The sequence below is a fragment of the Ambystoma mexicanum genome, chromosome 2p, assembly GCF_040938575.1.
Source record: "Ambystoma mexicanum isolate Mex_15411 chromosome 2p, UKY_AmexF1_1, whole genome shotgun sequence".
NCBI lineage: Eukaryota > Metazoa > Chordata > Amphibia > Caudata > Ambystomatidae > Ambystoma > Ambystoma mexicanum.
This window is the reverse complement of record NC_090923.1, coordinates 84951802-84965440: the sequence shown is the minus strand read 5'-3', so window position 1 is coordinate 84965440 and position 13639 is coordinate 84951802. Positions and strand designations below refer to the sequence as shown.

Here is a 13639-nt window from a genome sequence, read left to right as displayed (position 1 = left end):
GCCCTCCACAAACACGTTTCGTAGCCCGTACCTGCTGCAGGGCCTGAAGAAGGATCTTCCTTGTCCTCCATCATGGCCGGTGGACGTGAAGTAGGCCGATGGCCTTCGAAGCAACTTTGACGATCTACACCCTTGAGGGGTGCTGAAATTCACAGACAACGGATCCCCACTGTCAGATATAAGAGCACACACTCTTTAGAACAAAAATAGAACTTTTTTCTGCCGAAAAACGAAAACAAACGGAGTAGCTCACAGAGCAAAACTAGAGGACTCCCAACACTGAAGCATGCAGTAAAAATCTGAAGATGGCTGCTAGATGAGGGTTGAAAGTAAAATATATTGGGGTACCCCATCACGCTCGCACCAGAGAAAATGCACCCCTCTAGGAAATTAAGGCCATGAGTCTTCATCTTGCAAGGATAAATGTAATCTGTACAAAAATGAGGATTGGGTGGGGGGAGGGGGGGGGAAGAGCAGAGCAGAGGACTATGCCCTTCCGACCAGCATGTTGTCTTCCTTGGCTGTCACCTGCAGACTAATGGCAAGCAGCTGCCTTTATATACTTTACTTGGTCACTGGATACTGGCATGGTTTATCCAAAATTATTGTTCTTGCCATACAAAGGATGCTGCAGTCTGCAGTGTTGCATGGCTAGGTTACAAGCTACTTAACATACTGCTGCCTCTGCAGGAATACATTGTAGCTCTTGCTTAGCATCATTTGCATGTTATAAACATTTATAGAAACACACCTTCCCGCCATACTCTCAACACTTCACTCAAAATGTTTATATTTTATCTAGACCAGTAATTCTCTTTAAACCTCTGTTCACCCATACTGTTACATTGTGTACATGAGCCCCAGCCTGCCTGTGTGTTTTGATAGACCGGAAACAGCTGCTCATTTACCTCCTGCTCTCTGCAAGCCTTAACCGACAACAGGAAATGGCTGTAGTCTATTTTTAGCACAGGCTGCATTCACTGTGTGCTTTGAGAAAAGCTAGCTACAATTTAACAGGTTTACAAATATATTCATCTAAATAGTTATTTGCACCTTATATTTTAATACTATTTTCATTTAGTGGCCGGCCACCCATGTCTATGTGATTATATTTAGATGAAAAAAGCTTTCTCGGTGCTGTAGTGCTTAGAGAAGTCTTGCCTAATTGTAAAGCGCTTGGGGGTGCAGGAAGGCACTAGATAAGGCGCTAGCTCCTCCCCAATAGGTGCTTGGGGAGATTACTTTTCATTGGATGAGGGCAGTATGACCCCAAGGAACGAACACCAAACTGGCACTCAATCAATCCACTTTTGAGTGGAAGCTTAACTTCAATGCAAACTAGTTCCAGTTACTTGTCGGCTCATTGGTTTCTGGGTTAACAGGGAGGGGAAATAGGGAGATCGCACCTGCTAGGCATACTCATTACTACAATCCTGAACGAGCGGAAGCAAAAACATCTGAGGAGGGAAGTAAAACTAATCCAGCGCACCAATTCTGACAAGGCTATTTTACGAGCTAATTAGTGTTATAAAAACTACTGCAAATCAATCAAATCCCATATCCTGCAACGAGATGCTGAAATGATGCTGGGGATCCGGATTAACTGAGGTTAGTGCCTTTTGGCACTTGGTAAATGGGCAAGATCCCAACTACGCAATCCCTCAACTGAATTCAATCTCTGAACAGGAATGGGTACAGTTTTATGAGGAAAGGTTTGGACTCCCTAAAATTGATATTGCAATGGCTGCTGTTTTAATAGGAAGGGCAATTTGGGATCCTCATTTAGACATTGCTGTCATCCAACATCTCATTACTAAATTCAAGAGATCTCGGGTTCCGGGGTATAATGGCCTCACTTATAACACCTTCAAGTACATTCCAAACATTTGGGCTAACCTTATGTATCTGGAGTTTAGGGATATTCTCGCCACAGGCGTAACCCCCGACCTCCTGTAACACATCCCACGTGGTACCCATCTTCAAGTGTGGTAGCAGGACTGATCCAGCTAATTATCATCTCATCTCGCTTATTGACGCCGATTCTAAGATCTTTTCGGCGCACCTGCTCTCACACCTTGAAGCCTGGGCCAGTATCTCATCCGTTAGACCAATTTCAGACTTGTTTTAGGAAGGGCCATTCTACCAATATAAAAGGCCTGGCTCTCAAATGCGTGCAGGAAGAGGCCTGGATGACAACTGGGGGATGTACTTATATGGCCTCGATCGATCTAACTGCCGCATTTGACTGTGCTGACCGGGGTAGTCTTTAGGCCAAATTGGCAAAATGGGGCATGCCTGATTGGCTCATAAGACTTATTAGTGGGGTTTATGACAATTGCGGTATCCAAGTGCGGCTCAGCCAAAAGGGGGACCTCTCGAAGACAATTCGATCTTGCAGGAGAGAGAGACAAGGCTGTACCTTGGCCCCCTGGATCTTCAACCAATATCTCTCAGATGTCGCACTCTCGCTTATGAAGGAAGGGCTTGTTGCACCAAAGATAGGCAAGGAAACAATGGTATGGCTTGCCTATGCAGATGACCTAATTTTTGATCTTACCAAGGTGGTGTTAAAAAGGTCTCTTAATAACTGAGACATATGCCAAAGTTAACAGGTTAGCCATCAATGCTATTAAAACCAAGATCCTTTCCTTCATGAAAGCGAGGGAGAAGCTCAACAGACCTGCTGGCAAATTTGGGGGTATTCCCCTGCAGCTCTGAGTCTGTTCGATATCTGGGTTTTAATTTTTCAGCTTACCATGGCTCTAGGGTAGTTACTGAGCCTGTGCTACAAAAGGCAAAATTGTTGGAAGCACAGGTTGTTCGGTTTGATAGTAAGGTTGGAAAATTTTCTCTCAAACCTGCAGTGATGTTTTTTAGGGTAAAATCGTCCCCAGGCTGATCTACGGCCTAGAACTAAAGTCTGATAAAGTATGTAACACTCAACAGAATTGAGGGACGTATCTGGAGGAGAATACTGGGGCTTCCGAATGCAGTACCTATATCGGCTATCCGCTTTGAATTGGGGATTGTCTCCTTGTGGGCACGGTTACAATGGGCTGGTCTTTCCCTCTATTCGAAAATCAAGGCTCCAATCCTGAATACACTTCACCATCTAATGGGAAGCAACTTGAACTTCTCTCGGGCACTCATCTCTATTAGGGACAGATCAGAACAGGCCCTTGATGAGAATTGGTGTGTCTTGGAGACCTTGATTGATAATCCTATGAGGGCCAAACAAGCCTTATTTGACTCTGATTGGATTTAAGACTATCGAGGACTTTCATTCTTACCCCTCAAGCAATTTGAAGCATGAGCACAGATGAAGAGGTTCTATAACGAAGATACTGCTCTAATGGCACTCTATGTGCTCCCCACCAGGGAAATTCAAGTGAGGAGGTCATTAATTCAGGTGGAAGCAGCGTATTGTATGTTTTGTTTTAAGAAACTGGAGACCTTAAAAGCACTTAGTTCTTGAGTATGTGGCACTAGAGAGCCTAACAGTGAAATTTCTCGCGCCCTTGAATGTGAAAAAGTATGATTCATAATGAACAGTGGGTATGGAAGCACTGTCTCTACATTCATAACGTTCATGGAACGGCCCTTTCGGATTTAATTAAAAGTCTGAATCTGGAGAGCCTAGGCATTAAATAATCGTCTGCTCAAATCTGCTTTATTCATCAAGTCTTTTGGCCATGGCTCATGATTTATGCAATGCTAATGTATGTTATTCTAAAGATTGAGTTTTTGACTGATACTTTTTGTACATGCTTCAGTGTTCTAATTTCCTAAAGTTTTCCTTCTCTTTTATCATTACTAAATGTAAATAATTCTGATTTTACCTGCTATACATTTTTTATTAATGTATGTTTCGATTTACTTATGTTCTTATTTGCTCTTCTCGTTTTCTTTTTTAAAGGTTTAATTAAACCAATTGCAATTCAAAAAAACATGGGACATCCTGGTCACAGACAATTACGGCACTGTGCGAAGAATGAAATAGCAAATATACAGCCGTATGGAAGCCCCTCATTGATTTTGCAGAGATCTACCCTGCGATTGTGGCGAACCCTACGCTTATGCAGCACTTCTCATTATTATGATGGTGGGAGGTGGAAGAGGTTGTGCACATACATGGGGCATTGAATTGTCATTGTGCCTTTGAAATGTGATCAGTATGTTCATGCACTCGCCATTTCCCACAGTATGTTAAATAAACGTTTTTTGAAGAAAAAAAAAAGAAGAAATACATGGCTAATGGTTAGCTACAATTGAAAGGTGCTATTTACCTCCCGGAAGTCTGACTGCTCAATGAAGATGCTGGAGCAAAAGGGAACTTTGTGGAAGCCTTTGGATTCATCAGCAGGAAAGTTGGGAACAGGCACATCCAAAACCTATATATGAAAACAAGATCATTTTACAAGGATAGAATAAGCATCACAACCACGCAGTTTTGCTATTTTACATAGGATAGCATTGGAAGATTTACATTTGTTCCATAGTCTGCTGTTAAGGCGGTTTATGTACGTACAATAGTCTTTTGAGGATGCTAAAACTAACCTAGTAGAGGCTGGAGGGAGGAGAAGCAGGTCTCGAAAAATATTTTTAAAACTGCTGGACTTGCAGTTAGTTTAACAGTTTATGTACTCAACCGTCGAGAATAAAAAATGACTACAAAACTGGACGGTCATTTTCTTTTGTAATGAAAATCATAGCCCACACACCCTCGGAGAACATGATGCAGCTAGACAACAGGCTAATCCTGGGTGACCATTAGTCAGAATAAATAGTAGGAATCTCAAAAAAGCTCATATTTGGTCCACTATTGCCTGCCACTCCAGCCTGGTGCACACATTGCTCCATGCACATCTCCTGTAGGCCCACCTCTCTAAAACCTAAGATTTTACAGACTTGCATTTAAGCAGGGCTGAATGTGAGGACTAGTGTGTATGCCTCTCACCTGTTCTGGGTGTCACTGCTATGCCCCAAGTATTTAAAGAGATTCTTGCTGTGTGCCCTATTAACAGTTGGTTGATGGTGCATGGCCCTCGGAGTATAGCAAAGAGTCGTATATATCCAAAACATGGGGCACACAAACTGATGGGGCAAATGGGTTGCCAGCGTGGCTCCCTTCTGACCACAGTTGAATGGACACTGGACAGATGTACGACACCTTCTCCACAGTAAGAATGACAGCTAGTCCAGGAGAACCGAGTGTCAGTGCAGGGCTGGGCTGAACCATGCTAACCTTTCTGCAGACCTGTAGAGGGTTGCTCTTTGGCTTCCTCCTAACCTTTTAGAGTTGCTCCCACATAACTTAAATGTATAACAACGGAGTGAAGCGAATTCACATCTGGGGGAGAAAATACATGTTCAGATTTCTGGCAGATTTACAGGAATGAGGACTCTCCACGAATTGGTGGTAGAAAAATCAAGAATGATTAGAGTGCTTCTGCAGCACTATGACGCGTTTGGACCAGAATGTCTGTCACAAGACAGTGGTGGAGAGAGGGGAAATTCTTACGCCACGTTGTTTCCCAAAAACTGTTGAAGCAGGAAGGTGGCTCAGTCATACTGAATATTCATTCATAATGGTTAATTATAAGACAATATCACTACTTTGCAGGTGGCAGAGGGGGTGCCTCAGTGGATCTGAAAGGGTTTGCAATGGGGAGGCACCTTCAGCCACTGCCCTTCCTGTGTAACCAATAGATCACCAAACAGGAAACTGAACTCCAAATGTTTACTTGACAGAGTACCACACTGCTACACATTCAGAGTGTCTGTACCTCATAGGCACAAATTCAGAGCAACAAACGGAAATGTACACAATCAAAAAGAATACAGCAGTAGTGATTTTGGACAGGGCAACTAAAGTACTGCATTTGGGTTTTGTAGTCCTAAATACATATAGCCTGATTGTACAGTGACATGTCCTGTGATGTTGAATGAATCGCTTGCCCTTTGTACACCGCAGTGACTTTGTTGTGCATTGGAAAAGCAAAGAACACAAAAATGTAACATGAAGACTTATGACCCCATCCAGAGTGGAAAGGCATGAAAGCAAAGCCTGTTCCAGCGATGCGTTATGACATGGAGTGAAAACTATGCCAGCGAACTCAAATACATTTTTCTGAAATGTACTCCTGTGGCAATTGCCACCATGTACAACATGAATAGCTTAATAGTTTTTGATGTGGTGAGGGAGTGGTCTTTGGTGGGCTACAGAGTCTTTTTATTACCATTTTCACAACTCAGAGGCGGTCCTTACCCGTTAGTAACCAGAATACGTCGTAACAGGGTGATCCCACACAATTTATTTTTTATTAAATGAGACAGAAGCGGTCATCTAAGAGCCATCACCAGATGCCTTCTCGTTTGGACAGAAGCTACCAGCCACAGAACTTTGAGTGGGGATGGATGGGAGGGTCGGTGAGGAATCTGCGGGAGAATTCATGGAAAAAGCCTGCTGGAAGCTCCCTGCCTGCCGATTGATAACACTCACATGAACAAAACGATCTAAGGCGACAGTTAGTTTTGTTTTGGCAAGACCTTTTTGAGACAAAGAATGGGCCACGAACAACTGGTCTGACCTCTGAAACTCAGATGTACGAGCAGTATAGAAGCCGAACGCTCCCTTCAGCTCAAGGCGGTGGAGCCACTCTTCCACTTCTGAGGGATGTCAAGGAGGGTAAAAGACAGGCAAATCGATAGAAACCAACTGCCTTAGGAAGGAACCCGGCCTAACTTTGCGACAGACTTTCTCACAAAAGAACCTTAAAAAGGAGTTGCACAGCCCAAAGATTGCAGCTCGCTAACCCTCCTGCAAGATGTGATTGCCACCAAAAAGACTGTCTTAAGGGATAACGGCCATAAAGAACATGAGTGCACAGGCTCAAACGAGGCCGCCATCAAGTAGGTCTGGGTCCTCTTAAACACAGACAGGGTTGCCAAGTACCTTTTGACTGTTAACCTGAAGGCCTGACAAGGTCAGTGACAGAAGGAACTCTATCACTGTGGTGGTGGTGCAAGAGATAGCGTTCCCTGCACCACGCCTCAAATCATCTTCACCTGCATGCATAGAGATTTTGTAGAAGATCTGGGGCAGCCAGCAACACCTCAAGTACCTCCTCCGAGAGGTCCCAATCATCATACCCCAATCCTCTCAATAACCACACATGTAGGTTGAGGGAATCTGGGGTCGGATGGAGCACTTGGACCCTCCGACTGGATCAGGAGAATCAGACGCTGAGGCAACCGGTACATTTTAATTTTTTATTTATAAACGCGCTTAATACTCAGAGGTTTCCAAGTGCAGATCCATGGATCGAACTTGTGTTGCTCTGCGTCTTGCTTCCAAGATGAGCGTGTTGCCCCTGAGCTATCCTCCTGAGAGGTGGATAGACTGTCTGATCCAAGAGATCGGACTACCACATCCTCCTCGCCCAATCTGGGGCAATCAAGATCATGGTTGCTCAAAATCTCTTCAACCTCCTGAGAACCCACTGAATGACAGGAATCGGGGGAGGAGGTGAGGTTGGCGAGATCCAATCCAATCCACCAGAACCGTGTCCCCCAGTGTGCCGTTCACTGGGAATTCCCAAGCAAAACGGTTTGTACTTCCTGTTGAACTCTGTGGTAAACAGACCCACTGCAGGGGTACCCCAGAGAGAGAAGATCTCCTCTGGGACTTCCTGGCACTCTTCCCGCTCATACAAGACCGTGCTATGCCTGCTCAGAGCATCCGCCAAGGTGTTCTCTGTCCTTGCCAGATGAACTGCCAAGACTGAGATTTGGTTCTCCTAGAACCCCAGCTGTATTGCCTCTGTGCGGAGGGGGCGGGAGTGCCCACCACCCGGCTTGTTGAGGTAGTGCATGGCCACGTCAGGATGAGGACATGCTTCCCTCAGATACAGGGCTAACCAGATGGCCCATAACTCCAGCCTGTTGAAGTGCCACATGGCTTCAGATGGAGATCTTCGCAGTGAGCACCCAAACCCTTCAGAGTTTCCAGACTACCTGGCTGGACACAGATGTGATCCGAGAGTGCTCCCAGATACCGCGACCACTGGTCCCTCAGTGGCCAATGAAGGGATCTCATGCGCAGCCTGGCCTCTGGCACTAGAAAAGTACAGGAGGCCATAAGATACAAAAGGCAGAGGAAAGAAGCCGCTGGTAGGGTGGCCTGGTTCTGAAACAAATGCACCATCTAGGCTATATTGCAGACTCTCTTCGGGAGGAAAAGCCTTCCCTACCAGAGTGTCTAGGACTGCTCTGCTGAACTGGTGTCAAAAGGGACTTCAAGTTGAGGGAGAAGCCCAGCCTGTGCAGTAGTAGTCAGGTGTCTTCCAGATGAGACAAAACTTTGCCTGCTGACTTCCACCGGATCAGCCAGTCGTCCAGGTATGGGAATACGTGGACCCCGGATCAAGCTGCGATCACCATGAGCTTGTGAAGACCCTTGGAGCAGAGGTCAACCCAAAGGGCAGCACCTTCCATTGATAGAACTGGTCCCCTATGAGGAACCATAGGACTTCCTGTGCTTTTGGTGTATTGGCACATGGAAATAAGCATCCTGCATGTCTATTGACTCCCGGCAGTCCTGAAATTCAAGAGCTTTGAGAATTTTTGTCAAGGTCACCATCCTGAATTTGTTTTTCCACAGAAACCCGTTTAGGGCAATGAGGTCCAGAATGGGACGGAGACCTCCTCCCTTCTTGGGTACCAGGAATATCAGCCCAATCCTCTGTTAGGGAGGTACCTCTTCCACGACACCCGACAACAGGGCTATCTGTTCTTCCTGGAGCTCCTGTCCTGGTTGGATTGGGGATGTGGGGGTCTGTCTGGTAGTCTCTTTAGAAAGGGCAAACAATGACCCCACCGTAGAAACTTCAGGGCCCCGGCTTGGGGTCAGGAGCACCGAGCACCACATTTGCCGCCAAAGATGGCTGGCCAGAGCCGCACCTACAGTAGCTTGCCATTTAAACATTTTGAGCACAGAAGTTTTAAAACGTTCCTACTCATCCCCTGAGTGTCGGCCCCGCCAAAGCATTACCTCGTTCCAACAACTAGCTGGACTCGTGCCCATGGCGATGGTGCTGATTCTCCCTTACGCGAGGAAGACTTCGGTCTTCTTGCGATACCGCAATCGCAGCATCTCTTGAAGTCCGAAATCCGGAGAGACATTGCGTTGAGGTTTTCTAAGAAAAACATATAATTTGGTACAAAAGAAAGTTGAGTAAACTCGAGTCGTGTTCCTGATGCAGTGTGCAAGCACACCAAAAAAAAAGAAACTGAAGCATGGGGTGTAGTGATGTGCTATATATGCAAGACACCTGTCGTCACTTCCGAAGCACCCCATCAAGAGCCGGACAAGACAGATTGATGGCCGAGTTGAGGTACCCTACACCCCCTGGCAAAAGGTTTCCGAGCAACAGAGCTGGCTGATAGATATCTATCAAGACGAGTAATCTGTGGGCGAATAGCAATCCATTGAAAAACCTCACTCCAACGTGGAGCGCTGAGGGAGTGGTCTTTAGTGGGCTGCAATCTTTTTGCCATTTGCACAACTTGGAGGCAGTACTTGACCTTCCTAACCAGCTACCTGCATAAGAACCTCACTCTAGCACGGAGTGGTGAGGGAGTGGTCTTTGGTGGTCCATGGTTGGTTGAGGTGGATTTGATCCGAGTGTTTCACAGCAACTTACTCTACTGGCGGTGAATTACAAGCGAGCAGGAATGTTTGTTTCTGCTGTCATGTTAGGCAAGATTGTATGCAGTACCCTTTGGGTGCACTACAACAACCCTGACCTCCTGGCAATAGGAACTCAACCTTTGGTATAAGTCTGTATCAAACAGGTTGGTAGCGTGTTGAGCAGCCAGGCTCATCTCAAGATGGGTCAATGTGAGCAGTAGGGGAGTTACACAGATTCACAGTGATAAGTATTCAAATCAACTCTTACACAAACGGTTTCTTGATTAAACAATTATTAATTTATTTAACAGGTAGCTAGAGTAAGCCTTATTCAGAAGGAGCAAAATAATGGTAACACTCAACTACACTTAAAAAATACACTACTTCTAAATCTGCAAATACCCTTTTGGGATGGCCCACAGACACTACCTACACCCCCAGGTGACTTCAATAGCTAGGGTGCTAGGGACATTAACATATCACTGTTGCATTTAGAATCAGATTTTGGAATTCTGTCGGTATTTAGAAGACAAGGGATCACACAAATATTCTGAAGCAGGTAAGTACTTTTGGTAGCCCCCAATGCAAAATTAGTTAACCCCTTCTACGAAGGAAAACACCACAACTAAGCAGAGGATAGAAGAGTCCTTCAGGGAGCCTAGGCCAGTCAATGTTAAGTTAGCAAGAGTCAAGGTGAACTGAAGTACCTCTGGTGGGTAAGTAAAAATATTCCAATGTTTTTGAAGTCTTTGTAGAACAAGAAGAAATTCAAAGTAGGGCCACAAGCTGATTAGGCTTGTGAGGAAAAGAAGCTGTTGGCAATTCTACAGAAGCAACCGAGACAAGTCTGCAACGAGGACAAGCAAGGTGGCACAACAAGAGAAATTCTCTCAGACTTTACAGTACCTTTAGCTTGAAGAAAAAGTGCAGTAGACGACTCCTGTTCCTGGTGGGCCTCAGTCGTTGGGGGAAGAGGGAGGACTTCTGGAGACTCCTGCACTGCAATAGGACGGTCACCACTTGCAACCGGCAATCTTCAAACAAGTGGCACTTCGGTGTTTCAGCTCCTCGCATCTACCACAAATAGCAACACCGCGGTTCCTGGCTGTCAAGATGGGCTTTCCTGGCATCTGGGGACCCACACTGTGAGGGGGGAGGGGGGGGTCAGGCTCAGTCAGACCTGCTTCCTGGGAGTCCAGAGGATCTTCCTGGAGCTCTTGGCCAGCTTAAAAGCAACATACACTATCTGGTGTTCCTCTCTGGCTATTCGGTTGCAGCAGCAACTGCAGTGGAATTTCAGACAGCTCAGAGAGGATATCCAGGTGGCTTACTTTGGAGTTGATTGGTCCCACCAACTCAAAGGGAGAAGTCGCAGGGGCTTCTTTGTCGATACAAATTTGGAGTTTCAGCACAGCAGCAGGGCTTCACCAGGCAAACCAACCGTTCAGGAGTTGCAGCAGGCGTCCTCTTCCAAGTTCTTCCGATTCCTTCGCCCAGTGGTCGACTCTGCCTTCCAAGCCAAAAAGCCTTGCCTTTTATGCAGGTTGCTGCCATTCATTCCAGCCTAGCCATCAGTCACCCAGCAGGATATCTTGGACAGCCAGCCGGCCAATCACCTAAGAATGCATTAGGAGACTAAACACAGGGCGTTTCGAGCACCTCCCTCACTTCCCGTCTCCGCTAGACACCATGGAGCCAGAGGCAGGCTCACTCGTGAATCCCACCAAAGGTAAAATGAACAAAGGGACCAAACCTGGTTTGGCGCACAGAGTACATCAAGGAGGACCTTTCCACAAAGAAATGGCGAAAAAAAGACTGGGGCATTTTGACAAAAATGGCACCCTTGGGTGCTTTACTCCAGCTGCGAACACATCCCGCGGTAAGTGCACACCAGGGTAATTAAAAGTAAACCACTGCCACCAGCCATTCATTGAGGAAAGAGTAACATAAAATTGTTACCTGTGAAGTTAGACAAAGGGGATACTAAGTAACCCCTCCAGCACCCTATTGTAAGATAGTTTGTGCTGGACCTAGAAAGTTACAAATGTAAGTAAAGTCAATTTCACTTTACTCTCTCTCCAGGTTAAAAATTCAAGTCCTCAAAATCCAGCAAAGTTGCTGCGGGTCTCTAAGGTAGAGAGGAATTAGCACATTTCTGAGAATTCTCCCTATCACGGCGTAACATGCTTTTTACCTATTTTGCGCTGCACCGGTTATTTCAGACATTATATAGTACTTCCTGATTGCTTTGGCAAAGAACGAACACTGTTGCAACTCAAAAAACTTGGTGCGGTTTGAGGCGTGAAGCAGCTTGCCGTTGTCTGCCAACTTTTTGCCTTTCCCTGCGGGGAACCACATACTCCTAAGGCAAAGCCAAATAGACTGTCGATTGGCAAGGTTTTTTCTTTAAATAAGAAGTACGGCTCTCTTAGCCCCTTTGGACGCCTGATCCTAAAACTGAGACACCGGAGGCGAGACGCTGGTTACCCTTACCTGCACCTTCTAGCAAGACAGTGAAGCTGCTGCTCCCACGTACTGACGCTTTGAGAAATCGCCCCTCACTGCCAACAGGGCCTAAAGTGGGGCAATTAAATTAGGGATACTTTAAAAAAAAAAACTGAAAAGCAAAACTGCATCTCTCAACTAACGATTCTGCACAAGGAAGGATCAGAGGCTTTCCATTCTCTGTGGCTACCACTCAATTGCCTGCGCAGGCAACAGTCATGGCCAGCTCACCTGTGGGCTTTGATAACTCATTCCCTCTTAAAATTATGCATGAACTTGCACAGATCTAATGACAAGTTTACTAGCCCTGTTCCTGGCCGATCACAGGAACTCTCAACTGATCCCATTACTTGCACCAATTTATCTTCTACGCCGGTACTGGAAGGGTTCCACTCTAGTTCGCCAATAAGAACGGATGCCAGTTCCATCTACTAAAGCCAGTCATCGGCCTCTTTTTATTCAGTTGAAGCTCATTCCTTTAATCCTAGCCTGAACCCCCTTTCCTTGACAATCAAGGCTGTATTTGGACTTTGTTCCACGATTGCGCAGGAACAGAAAATATTGAAGAAACAAACTCATGTAGTTGAGATGATCACTAAAACCAGTGCTAATTCTATGAGCAATCGAGATGAGATGGAAACCAGCGCAAAGTCTTTACAATCTCTGGCTATCGAGAATATACAGGTAGCAGCATCATTGGACCAGCTGAAGTCTCCTGCACAGGAGCTACCCAAACAGACTTTGCACCTGGCCACTCCCCCGCAATTGAAATGTCCCTAGGCAGGTTTCTCCCCGTTGTAAAATACTGTTAACTAAAACATCCTTTCCTGATTCCCTGGTTAATTCCATTAAGGTGAATGAAATGAAACGGTCGGTGGCAAGTGCAAATCTGATTCTACCTCTGTTACCAATACTGCAAATTGTCCACTGGGCTTGGGTATGAGGCGGGACAAGGAACAAGTTACTTACCTGTAATCTGTTGTTCTCCAGCATGGGTCTGGCATGGATTCACATTCTCATGAATATTCCCCGTCGTCAGGCTGGGAATCCTCGGTAAAGAAAAAATCAGTATCAGTTTTGTTTCTGATCTGTCTTTCTCAGTAGTAACCAATCACTGGTCTCTGGGTCATACTGTCCCCAGCCAATGACTGCCCTCTCCCTAAGCCCCGCCTCTGGCAGCCATCTTCAGATTTGGTAGCACGCAAAGTGGCAATATGACCAAGTGAAGAGCCGTAGAGGGGCAGGAGGGAGGGTTCGCATGTGAATCCATGCCAGACCTATGCTGGATAACAGTTACAGGTAAGTAACTTGTTCCTTCTCCAGCATGGGGTCTAGCATGGATTCACATGCTCATGAATATAATATATAGCAGTACACAGGCACAACCACGGGAGGTGGCAAGGCTCAACATTAAGCATTACATAAAACTGAACATTAAGCATC

The 13639-nt window shown here is 45.8% G+C and overlaps 1 protein-coding gene across 1 annotated transcript in view; it reads right to left on the bottom strand.

The window, feature by feature from the left end:
• The window catches only part of QARS1 (glutaminyl-tRNA synthetase 1), a 950222-nt gene that overhangs the window by 193822 nt on the left and 742761 nt on the right, over positions 1–13639 (bottom strand). Inside the window, exon 19 of the mRNA XM_069643299.1 lies at positions 4287–4391. Within this exon, the coding sequence (XP_069499400.1) occupies positions 4287–4391 (105 nt within the window). The remainder of the gene's footprint in view (positions 1–4286; positions 4392–13639) is intronic.